The 12168-nt window shown below is 27.0% G+C and overlaps 2 protein-coding genes across 2 annotated transcripts in view; one reads left to right on the top strand and one right to left on the bottom strand.

The window, feature by feature from the left end:
* Positions 1-697: 697 nt before the first annotated feature.
* Positions 698-12168, top strand: part of LOC103577190 (putative ankyrin repeat protein RF_0381) — a 45054-nt gene continuing 33583 nt past the window's right edge. Inside the window, exon 1 of the mRNA XM_008557740.3 lies at positions 698-820. The gene's annotated coding sequence lies outside the window, so the exon portion shown is untranslated. The remainder of the gene's footprint in view (positions 821-12168) is intronic.
* Positions 5224-11406, bottom strand: LOC103577192 (mRNA decay activator protein ZFP36L1). The gene is made up of 3 exons (XM_008557750.3): positions 10707-11406; positions 10375-10634; positions 5224-7438 (listed from the first exon to the last, which is right to left on the bottom strand). The coding sequence occupies exons 2-3, from the start codon at positions 10429-10431 to the stop codon at positions 6395-6397; spliced, it is 1101 nt and encodes a 366-aa protein (XP_008555972.1). The 5' UTR covers positions 10432-10634; positions 10707-11406; the 3' UTR covers positions 5224-6394.

The following is a 12168-nucleotide window of genomic DNA, read 5'->3' as shown; positions in this document are numbered from 1 at the left end:
AGCAGACAATTTATGAATTTTGAATAAATAAATAAATTAAGTAAATTAATGGAAAAAATTTGAAAAAAAATCGCGTACTGATTTTTCAAATATTTAAATACGCATTTTTTTATTTTTCTTTTATTTATTTATTCAAAAATTCAAATAATTGAAAACTGTCAGCTACATTCACACTCTCGTATATTTTTAATTTTTTTTGTAATTGATTTGTTGAAAAAAATCCGAAAATTTTTAATTGTCTAACTTCAAAATCATAAATAGAAACAAGATATTCAAAGTAGCAGACATTAATTTTTAAAATTCTAAAGTAAATGAGTAAATTGTTAGAGTAAAAATTAAAAAATGCATATTTAAATAAATGCAAAATACCGTACGCGGATTTTTTAAAATTTGATTATTTTAATTAATCAATTTATAAATTGTCTCATGTCTGCTACATCCACTTATTTATTTAAAATAAATAATGTGTTTCTTTCAATATCATAATAAAACTCATAGCAAAAATAATAACATAATTTCGACTAAACGCTGCTCCAAAAAATATTTTATTAATAAAAATAAATTATAAAAGTGCTCTAATAATCACCACGAAAGTAAAAAAAAATCTCCATATATAATAACACGAGAAAGTTTGTGGTGTGAGCCAACACAAACGAAAGAGATAGAAAGTTTTTTTTTAAAAAAAACTTTTCCTCCGCATTGTGTTGACATTCTATCTCACTTTTTGTATCACGTATATTTTTCAGTCTCAGACTTATCTTCTCAAGTTGGGGTAAATGCAGACCATACCAATAAAATGACATCTAGCGCAGCAATAATCGTAAGTGACAAAAAATACATACATATATATTAATATAATATAATACAATATTTATAATTTGTATATATAAGACTTTCGCTAGTTCAGTTCGATGATCCATCGAAAGTTATATTCAGCTTCGCGGTAGTAAGTGCCCACTTTCAATTGTAACGGGAGAGAAATGGCAGTTGTGACTTTCCATTTCTTGCTGAAAAAAAGTGTAAGATTTTTTGTTATAAAAAAGTACGAGTGTGTGTTAACTCACCACACATGTTAGTGTAACTTAATATCTTACTCTTATCACTATTATCATTATATACAAAAATAGTTATTGTTGTTCACCCCAAAGTTCAGACACAAGGAAGAAATGTCACGTCGGTTATTTTGTTGTTAATAAAACGTTAACTCACTTGGAGTTATTATTATATTACGCCTACGTCGATCGTTTACCCTAGAGTACGCAGCTGGGATGTAAGCTTGTATATAAAAAAATTCATTTAGTTGAATGGCGTATTGGCCAATTGAAAACGTAGCATGCGGGCGATACTTATAAACAAAGTTAAATGATAAAATAAGAATAAAGTACACAAAAAACGCATAGGAAACCGCGGGAACTAGTCGAAAAGTCGCCACGTGATACTCGAAATATAAAAATAACTCGAGGACATGCCCGAAAAATTTTCTCAAGGTCATGATTAGACACACAGTAACAATAAAAATAACAATTATTTTCATTATTATCGCTATTAGTTATCATCAGTTAATTAAAACTCATTATAAATTAATCACTTTGTCATTAAGTTTTAAAAGTAATTAATAAAATTCGTTTTTTAGTTGTCAGGTTTCTCTAATCTGTTATTTTATTTTATCGTTTTATTCAATCGGGTGTTTCGTCATTTCTATATATATATATATATATATATATATATATATATATATATATATATATATATGTATATATAAATATAAATATATATATGTAATTATCATTGCTCAATACATGAGTAAGGCAGTTTTGTCTTCTATGCTCTCTGGTGGCATGTTCGACTTTCCCTTTCAAAAAAGGCTGATCTTAGCGCAATATACATAAAGTTTCACGCTTAAACTTTCTTTTTTATTTCTTTCCGTGATACAATAATTTATAATAATAATAATGATGATAATTACAATACTAATAGGGAGTACTGTAGTATTACGTGATGTTACGGTTTGGCTGAAAAAAATAATCTTTGTTTTAATCAATGAAAATTTAAATATAAATTGAATATCGCCGTGATATTTATAAGTAAGAGATAAAAAATAAATAAAAAAGTGTCAGGATGTTGAGCGAGAGAAAGGAGATAGGTTTTATATTAGTGAGCTGTAATAAGAAAAAGGCGTTGGAAGAGCTAGAGAGGGGAATTGAGAAGAGATTGTGGATGAGGCATTTTTCAGACCACGGGAGGGACTTATATAAGAAACCAAGATGGCAACCGGTTGTCCCTGAGTGCCCCAAGCACCGTTTATTTGCACATTTTTATCTATTTTTCAAAGTCGCGCAGAGTCAAAAGAGACAAATGAGAATAAAAAAAACGTTTTTAAATAAAAAGGAGAAACTTGTACCGAAGCTTGTTTCTCAGGAGCATATTCTCACCCTCTTCTTGGTTTATTATTTTTTTTTACTATAAATGTATTGCTTTTTTAAGCGAAATATATGTACGTTTTTTTAAATTACCGATCGGCCATTAATTTTTTGTTACATCTGATCATCAACATTAGCATTCAATTTTAATGTTGCGTAATTTAAATGAATAAATTATTTCGGGAATAATTAGATGACTTTTTAAATATTTTTATTTTTTTAAATTTTGAGATTTAAAATGGATAAAGTTATATATTTACGACGTAGTCGAATACAAGGCTCTCAACTAATTTTAGATTACGAGCTATGAATGAGACGCGCAATAGGTGTATGAACTCTTACCCTCTAAAATTTAAAACTGCCAATAAATATATACTACATACTTTTGCAATTTAATTTAAATAAATTCATAAGATTATGGAATAACTCTACACTAAAAATTTGGGAATTAATTCGGAGTAATTATGGATTTTATTTAAATTCGAATTCACTTCGTCACTCGAAGTTCCGGAGTTTTAGAAAAAGTCGCTGCGCAAATGGAGTAAATAAAGTTTGTTATTCTAGCTGAGAGATTTTGATTTTTTTAAAATTCACATTCACTCCATTTCGGATTTTTGATATTAAAAAATGAATTTTACTCTGAATCAGAGTTTAAGTTTTAAAATAAACTCCCCTTCGGAGTGAATTTTAGTCAGATCAAATAAATAAACAGTCCAGTCCGCATTCACTCCGCAATTTACAGTTTAATAATGCGGGAAATTTAAAATTTTGTCGGTGATTAATCAGCCTGAAAAAAAAATATTAATGATATAAATTGATAGAGTAAAAAAATATAAAAAAAAGACAAATTATTAAAAGTATACAATTTATTTGATAAGAATCTCAAGAAAATGCAAAAAAGAATATAAATAAAAATCTGTTACAACGTAAATAAATTATAATTGGAGCAATAAATTTAAAAGATAAATAAGAAATGAGAAATTTCTAAATAAATAATGCAAATAATTAATTAATTAATTAATAATAATAATAATAATAATAATATAATAATATATAATAACAATCAACTTAATTTATAGCACATTCGGAAAATAAACAAGAGCGTACAAGTAATTTAACTTTTTGTCTCAGTAATTTTTTTTTTTTATTTCAACAATCATATCAACTTTAAAAGCCGGGAGATTATGACTTTTACTTGTTTATTTTTTTATCGTACAAACACGTTATACATTTATTCTCATGTAAATTTTTTGTTTTTTTATTTTTTTTTATATTTTATATTTTATTAAATCAAACGCAGTATAAAATATTGTATAAATATATAAATACTATTGAAAAAAAATAAATATATTAAATTAAAAGTTAAACATAAATCTACGATTATTTTTTTTTTCTTATCATCGTTATCATTACTGTGATAAGTCTATATATATATATTGTAGAAAAGGGCAATATATGGATCGTAAAAAAAAATCATTGAAAAAAAAAATTAGTTTACTCTAGAGTTATCAATTTATTTTTTATTGGACTGACTCAGTTTTAATTAAATTTTAAATATTTTTTTATTATTTAAATATAACACTCTGACGTACTTTAGTATAAATAAATATATTGCCCTTTTTTGTAAGAGATCTTGGACAAAAATATAAATTTGCTATTTCTCAAAAATTTATACATTTGGAAAATTAAGTTATGAAAATTATAAATCAAATAATTTAAATTTATATTTATATATATATGTAAAATTGATTGATCGTTAATATTAAAGTTATAGAAAGGCACATGTTATTTTTTTTTCTGTGTGCATCACAGTTATTTTTTTTTTTTTTTTTTGAAAATAATTAAAAGATATGGAAATTATTATAAATATAAACTGAGAAAAAGCAAATATGATATATAAATATGCATATTAAACTGTCGTATGATGGACATGGGTTTTAAGAAGGGTTTTTCAGACAATCGAACAATCCATCATATGGCAAATACATAATATAATATATAGAGTATTTATATATTTATATATAATATATAGAACATAAATCGTAAAAAATTAAATAATTGATAAATAGATGCACACTTATTTTTTATAATTAATAATTAATAATAATTTACAGCGCTGAAAACATTAAAATATATAAATATATATAAATATATATAGTGTGTAATTGTAATAGCTTTAACAGAAATATTATTATATTTAATGCGAGTTATTCATATTTAATAGATAACTTACTATTTTATACGAAAAAAAAATAAATAAATAAAAAAAAAATTAATTAATTAATTAGTTAATTAATTAATTAATTATTGATAAGCAAGATACTAGAAACGATTTAATCACGAAATTAAATTAAACAGCGAGTGAAAAATTATTATTAATATTTTCATTAAATTAAATTTTTTTTTTATTTTTTTTAAACTGAGCAAAATTATTTACTCGGTCTGTTGATAAATTAAAAAAAAAAAAAAAAGTAATTGTAGTTGTTATTATTGAGTAATGTAAGTTATAACTTAAAGTAATACACATTAATTTAAAAAATTAAACACGATGTTGAAGCCCCAGTTAGAAGCGACTCTTTAAATATTTATGATGGTATATAAATTCATAAAGACAATTTAAAAAATATAATAATGGGTAATAAAAAAATATTAAATTAAACTTTTGATAATATTTTCAAATTATAAATTAAACAAAATTATTTCCATTATTCATTTTTTCATAAGAAAAATATATACAAAATTTTTTTTTATTTTGTTTCATAGCAATTAAATTTATTAATTTGTTGTTTCTTTTTCATTAATATTTAATTTGACAATTATTTTTTTAAAACGCTTTTGATAAGACGTTTTTTAAGGCAATGTGAGAAAAAATAACTATAATTACTATTTATATGTAGCTCTCCTTAAATTTAAAATAATAAGTTAAATTAAAAGAAAAAAAAATCTTAAATTAACCAACTCGATAATTCTGTCATAAGTTTTTTTTTCTCAACACGTGTCCATAGTTAATAGAATGTCGATAAAATAGTAAATATTTCTATTGCAAATAATTACATATCACAATTCCACTTAGATTAGAGTTTTTTTTCTTATTTCCGAAGGATGACCAACAAAATGATTTAAAAAGTAACAAAAAAAAAAAAAAAACACCAATTATTTTAATAAATAATCGCGCTTTGAATTTTCCAAAATCAAATTTACTGTTTCATAAATTTGCGACTTTTTTAAATTAAATATTCAATTTTTTTCCATCCCAACATATTAGCTCACTAAATAAAAGTTTGGAAGACAATTTAACGTTTATTGTATTTTGAAATACCTTATATAGATAATTATTATTATTAGTACAACTATAATATTTTTTTGTCTTATCGACGGCTCTTTCAAAAATTAAACGAAATTAAACACGTGTTCATATTACACGATAACTTATTTTTCTCCTGCGTAACATAAAGAAGCAATTATCATTTTTTTTTTTTTTATTTTTTTCGATAATGGTGACAAAAAATAAAAAAAAATAATAAATTAATTAAAAAAAAAAAAAAATAACTAAAGATAACTTTTTTATGTACTGCCGCGTTAAGCAGAGAAGAGATACCTTGTGTAGAAATACCATAGCAAGTTGCCACACTTGTGTGCTTAGCACGGCAATAATCTAGGGTAAAAAAAATCGTAATGTTATGTTATGTTATGGAATATTGCAACGTTTCACACGGTCATGATTGTCGTCGCTTATAGATCACGGTATTTAAAATCACTGAATCCTAAATCTATTATATTAATTTATTTTAAACGCACACATAAAAAAAGGGGTTGTCTTTATATGTGGTATTTTTAAGGGATGTGTTATAAATAATTATTATAAGTAACCGAACATAACTGCATGGATTGAGTAAAGAAAGAAAAAAAAACAGTAACGGTTGTAAGAAATGTAAAAAAAAAAATGGATAATAATGAAAATGAAAATTGCCTGGTTAAATTTTCAAATTTTCAAAGTCTCCAATGGTACTGCTAATTCTATTGAAAACGGGTAATCTGGATTCGTTGTTCGGTGACAATGGAGACGGAGTTCTCGGTATGAGATCATCAGTAACTGAATGCTGATTAATTAAAACACCCGGTGGACTTGGACTTTGTCTTGTTGCAGCAAGAAGTCCAAAATCTTGACCAAAACTAAATGCAGTTGTTGGTAAATTGCCGTTTACACCGCAGTCATCACTGAAAAAACTGGCCATTGAATTTGTCGGAGACTGGCTGAGACTTGAAGAAGGTGATACGGATTCAGCAGTGCTACCAAGTGAAAAAGTTGGACTGAGGTTTAAAGGTTTTGGTCGGGTACCAATAGCAACTGAGTTTGTTTGGTGACTGTGCTGCTGCTGCTGCTGCTGATTGTGAGTCATCAAATTCAATGAATTAGCTCTCAGTAGCGTTGAGTTGGTGAATGCCGTATGCTGGTTCCCGATATTCAATGAATTGGTTCTCATTAACGGAGAATTAATGTTATTAATTGCGCTTATGGCTTGATGAGGACCCGTAGCTATTTGCTCCAGCAATGAAATATTTAAATTGGCAGCAGCTGCGCTGACATTTAAAAACGGTGTCAGTCCCATGATGTTTGGCTGTACGCCGCCTAATTGCTGATTAACTTTTTCATTATGAATTCTCGCTTCTTCGAAGTTGTGAATAAAGTGACAACGTGGCCCGTAAGGACAGAATCCAATTGTATGAAATGTGCGGCATAATTCTGTTTTGTACTTCGGATGACGCGTCAAATTACGCAGCTCGTTGTACCCATGGGCAAACTGACATTTATCTCCGTATTTGCAAGTCCCAGACTCTTCAAACGGGCGGCAAAGTTCGGTCTTGTAACGAGACGTTGGCTCACTTACACTGCGATCTAATTTGCGGTGTTGCTCAAACAGAGTCACTAGAGATGTGTAGCTCCGTCTCAGCGGTATGTGACCTGGTGATGCCTGGACGTTCATTGATTCCTTGGACTTCATCTGTCCGCCTGCGCTCTGTAATCAGTCAAAAGAATACGTTTTTTTTAATCAAAACTAAAAATTTCAAATTAAATTATTATTAATGTAATTATTTATTGTGGAAATTTCCATGGGTAAAATTCATCGATGTAAACATCCTGTTGTTTACTAACCGAAACGCTTTATATACCTTTCAAATATAAAATTACGTGTGTACTTTCATGTGTGTACGTGTCGAGTATGTACTTTGAGGAATTTTATTAAATTTGAATAATTTAAAAATGTTTTTAACGATAGTAGCTTCAAAAAAAGTAAAATTTTGAATGAATTAATGTAAAAGTATTAAAAAGTATAGCTTAAGTTGAGTTGTAAGTGCATTTGTGTGTGTCTGTAAGCATTAACTTTCTCCTTCATCGTTATAACTGAAGGTCATAAGTAATTTGTAACTGTTAAACAACTTTCAACCGGCAACAACACATAAGTACCCATATATCTGTATATACAAACATAAAAAATGGTAAAAACATGGCGGACAAAATCGAATAGCAATAATGCTTTAGACAACACACGGCTACACAAGAGATTACGTTGCGTAATTCAATAACCGTATACTTTTTTATGTTATTTTTCTGTATATTAAACACATTCTCATCACCATTCACTTTACTGACCTTCTGTAATCATTATTTAGCTTCTCTCATTGCCATTATTATTTTTTACGACACAATATATACATATATACGTAATTCAAATTATTCTAATGCATATTAATGAGTTGTAACAGATTTTTATTGAGACCCGCGTTTAATTAATGAGACAAGAAATAATTATACATTTATATGAACGTTCGTTAAAATTAATCGACTTTTGACCGCCGGTTTTATTGTTTATTCTCCGTTTCTCGCTCTCTTTCTTGAAGTTAATATATATATATATATATATATATATATATATATATATATATATATATATATATATATATATATATATATATATATATATATATATATATATATATACAGTATGAAAGACTTGGTCTTAGTCTGAGCGGACGGAAGTCAACAGACCGTAAAAGGTTTCCCTTTCCGGAGCAAAAGAGCGTGTCCGCAACCCTTTCGCTCGAGTTTCTATCGCTATTTCATCCGTCACATTTATATATATTACTAAAGTTACTGCTTATACTTGTTGATATCTAAAAATAACTAATAACCCATTGCATAAAATATTTTTTTTCATCAACTAAAATAAAATCCTGAGAAAGTCTAGACATCATTTGTATCAATTATCTAGAGTATAATAGATCTCACCTTTTTACTTTTTTTTTTTTTCTTAATAATAATAATGACGGTTTTGGTTGAAATGTTGATGTGAATAGAAACCAAAAGCAGTAGTCAATACCGTAGAGTAAAATAGAAAGGCCTGTCAGGTTCGGTTTCTTTTTTAAAAATATGGTAAAATTTTTCGGTACAAGTGAAATACGGTATAGTATGAGGGCATTAACAATAACGACAAACTAAACATCCACTAGTTAATTCACCCAGAGTTTTAAGTACACAGTACACAGAATGTGGCAATACACGTGGATCTCTAGGGAATTCACTAGACAATAGAATGAGGGGCGAGTGGTTTATATCCTGGCCCTGAAATCGAGACATGCAACAGGTCTCTGTCTGATCCCTGTCCCACAGTATAGCATTACGTCGTGTATTGGTACTCCATTTATAAACTATTTTTTAAAATTTAATTTAAAATGAGCGCTTAATGATCCGCCATTGGTATCAGGTGAAATGACACTGATATGAAAAATAAATAAATAACCTCGACGGAAGTGACTTTGTAAAGTATACAATATAGAGTTAATGCCGGAAATCGTACGAGATCTTTGATTAAATTCATTAGCAAACTTCATTTGCTGGTCATCTTGATCTCGGTTACTAATATTGTTATTTATCTATATTGTATTATATATAGATTTATGATAATATATAATAAATATCTGTTAATCTGTAAAGAGAAAGGGAAATTGTTTTATGAATACCACAAAATTACTAAGCTATTAAAAATAGATTTCTTAACGTAGGTCATGCATATACATCTAGGTAAATGGAATATGTGATATTAATATATATATACATAAATATACCATCGGTTTCTTTGTGTCGTGAGAATTTTTCGAGCTTCTTTTGTCTGTTGTCTATCAATGTCAATGACGTTAATGAAAAATGATGACGATGCAGATATCAGAGTTATTTTGGGAACTGAGTTATTGGAGCTCAAGTGAATTAAATTTAAAATTATTGTTATTATTAACAATATTATTATTAAGAGAAGTTGACGTTTGTTTTTATTGTACGAATAAAAGATTAAAATTTCACTTTGGAGCCGACGGTCAGGAGAAACTTATAAGAAAGGAGAGTCGTTAAGTTTCCCGAGCGAGCGACGCGCGGTGAGAGTCAAAAATCATTTCTTGCTATCGTATTTCGTTAAAAAAATATTACTTATGCCTGCTGTAATTATAATTCATTAATTAAAGGAACAATTATCACAATCAAAATAACCAAGAAGCATGAGTGTGAATGTACCAGACATCAAATTTAAAATTATTAATAAATAGAGTAAATAATAAATTTTATAAAATTAAAAAAAAATGGGCATTTAGAAAATTTAAAAGTTGATAAGTGCATTTTTTATAAATATTTTTTTTTAATTATTTACTCTATTTATTTATAATTTTAAATTTGTCTGCATTCACACTCCTGAAGTTAGCAATCGAAAATTCTTTTTTTTTTTTTTTCACCAAATAAATTATAAAAAAAAAAAAACTAAAAATATGCACATATAAAAAATTTAATAACCTATAAGTGCATTTTTTTAAACATTTTTTTTTTATTTATTTATTTGTCATTTAAAAAAAAAATATAAGACGGCTAACTTCAGTATAATTAAAAATAAAAAAATAAAATCTAAATTACCTTAAAAAGATGTTCGTTGCACTCGTATATCGGAGTGCTCATAACAGCAGTAGACATTTTCGATACACGTTTAGTTATAGTTTAAATATAATTTATAAAATATTAATTACGCACAATTACACTAGTCAACTTTCCTTTGTGAAACTGCCTGCGCTCACAAGTTGACTCACGAATTATTTCAAGTAATTACGAATTATTTATTATTTTATTCTTCTTAATCTTCTTTTCTTCTTTATATCAGCTCACAGTTTAAAACTTCACTAGAAAAGTTTACTTTGTAATTTCATTTATTTCAAATATTTAAATAATTATTGAAAAAAAAAAATAAATACCGGTTTATTTTTTTACTGATCACTGGTAAATTATTATTTCATGTAACTACAACTAAATTACCACAATAAAAATCTACACTTTTGTTATTTATTGTCGCGTCACTGATTACCATTTGTGTTGGCACTAGTGACACTTATTTATTAGTACGAATATTAGTGTAAAAAAAATTTAAATAAAAAAAAACGTAAATTTAAAAATTTAAATTTGGCACTTTTTTTAAAATTCAGTTCAGTGTCTCGTTGCCCACAAGAAGAATTGCTGCTCCTTTATTATAAATTGTTTATCTTTAACAACAAAGTTGTTTATTATTCGTCTGTATCCTGCGTCGGGTTTATGGTAAAACAAAAAATAACAAATAGCAATCCAACTTATAGAGCCTTCGTAAGCTGACTGATTGAACAGCGCTTACCCGTGCGTGCCGCCGACGCTTCGTGAGCGAAAAACTCCGAGGACAAACGTAAGGCGGCGCTAAAGTATCCACCAATAGGAGACGAAATTGAGGCTTGGCGGGCGATCTGGAATTACCCCCACTTTTTATACATTAACTTTTAAAAATATATATATATATACTGGTATTCGTGTACGTCTTTTTATACTGGATATATAATATATAGATATACTTTATGGTGGATACAAATCCACACACTTGTACTGCGTTCTCTTACTCTGCGTAATCACAACCAGTCGACTCTTTCTGCAACACAAGTTTGTCTAGAGACTCGTTACGACTCGACTAAACTCGAGAAATCTTACTATACTATATACTATATATATATGTACATATATATATATACTATATAATACACTCCCCCAATGTCTTTAACTTTAAAACTTGTCCTGTAGACTTAACTCTGAAAGAAGAAATAAGACTTGGCAACAACGCCCAATAACAAGGGTCTCGGTCTTTCTACACTCTTCGCATGTTCTTTAATCTTTCAGTGAAAAGCTTTTACATAAACATTTTTTTTATGTTATCTACTTATGCATATTAATCACTCTATAAATTTATGAGTAATACGATTTAATGATTTAACTCATATATAATTATATTTTATTTTTAAAATCGTTGTTATTGAATCAATGATTGTAATTGTAGAATAATATATATATATATATATATATATATATATATATATATATATATATATATTTATATGTATATGTATGTATATGTAAGAATGAATTTGTGTGATTGTTTTTCCTGAGAAATTAAACGTGAGTATAGACTTCCGTAGGCATAAACTTTGGCATGAATGAAGACTATATGATAACTTTTATTAATGCGCGCGCAATTTATCAACAGCTCAAATTATACTACTAAATAGTATCAGTAATAAATATTATTATTTATATATTTAAATTATTTTAATTGATATACATTTCTCAGTATTTTAATTACGCAAAAAAAATGTTAAAAAAAAAATATATTTTTTTAAAATATATTTGGTTGAAAAATATTTA

The sequence above is a fragment of the Microplitis demolitor genome, chromosome 5 (assembly GCF_026212275.2).
Source record: "Microplitis demolitor isolate Queensland-Clemson2020A chromosome 5, iyMicDemo2.1a, whole genome shotgun sequence".
In the NCBI taxonomy this organism is placed as follows: Eukaryota; Metazoa; Arthropoda; class Insecta; order Hymenoptera; family Braconidae; genus Microplitis; species Microplitis demolitor.
This window is presented reverse-complemented; position numbering and strand designations above follow the sequence as displayed.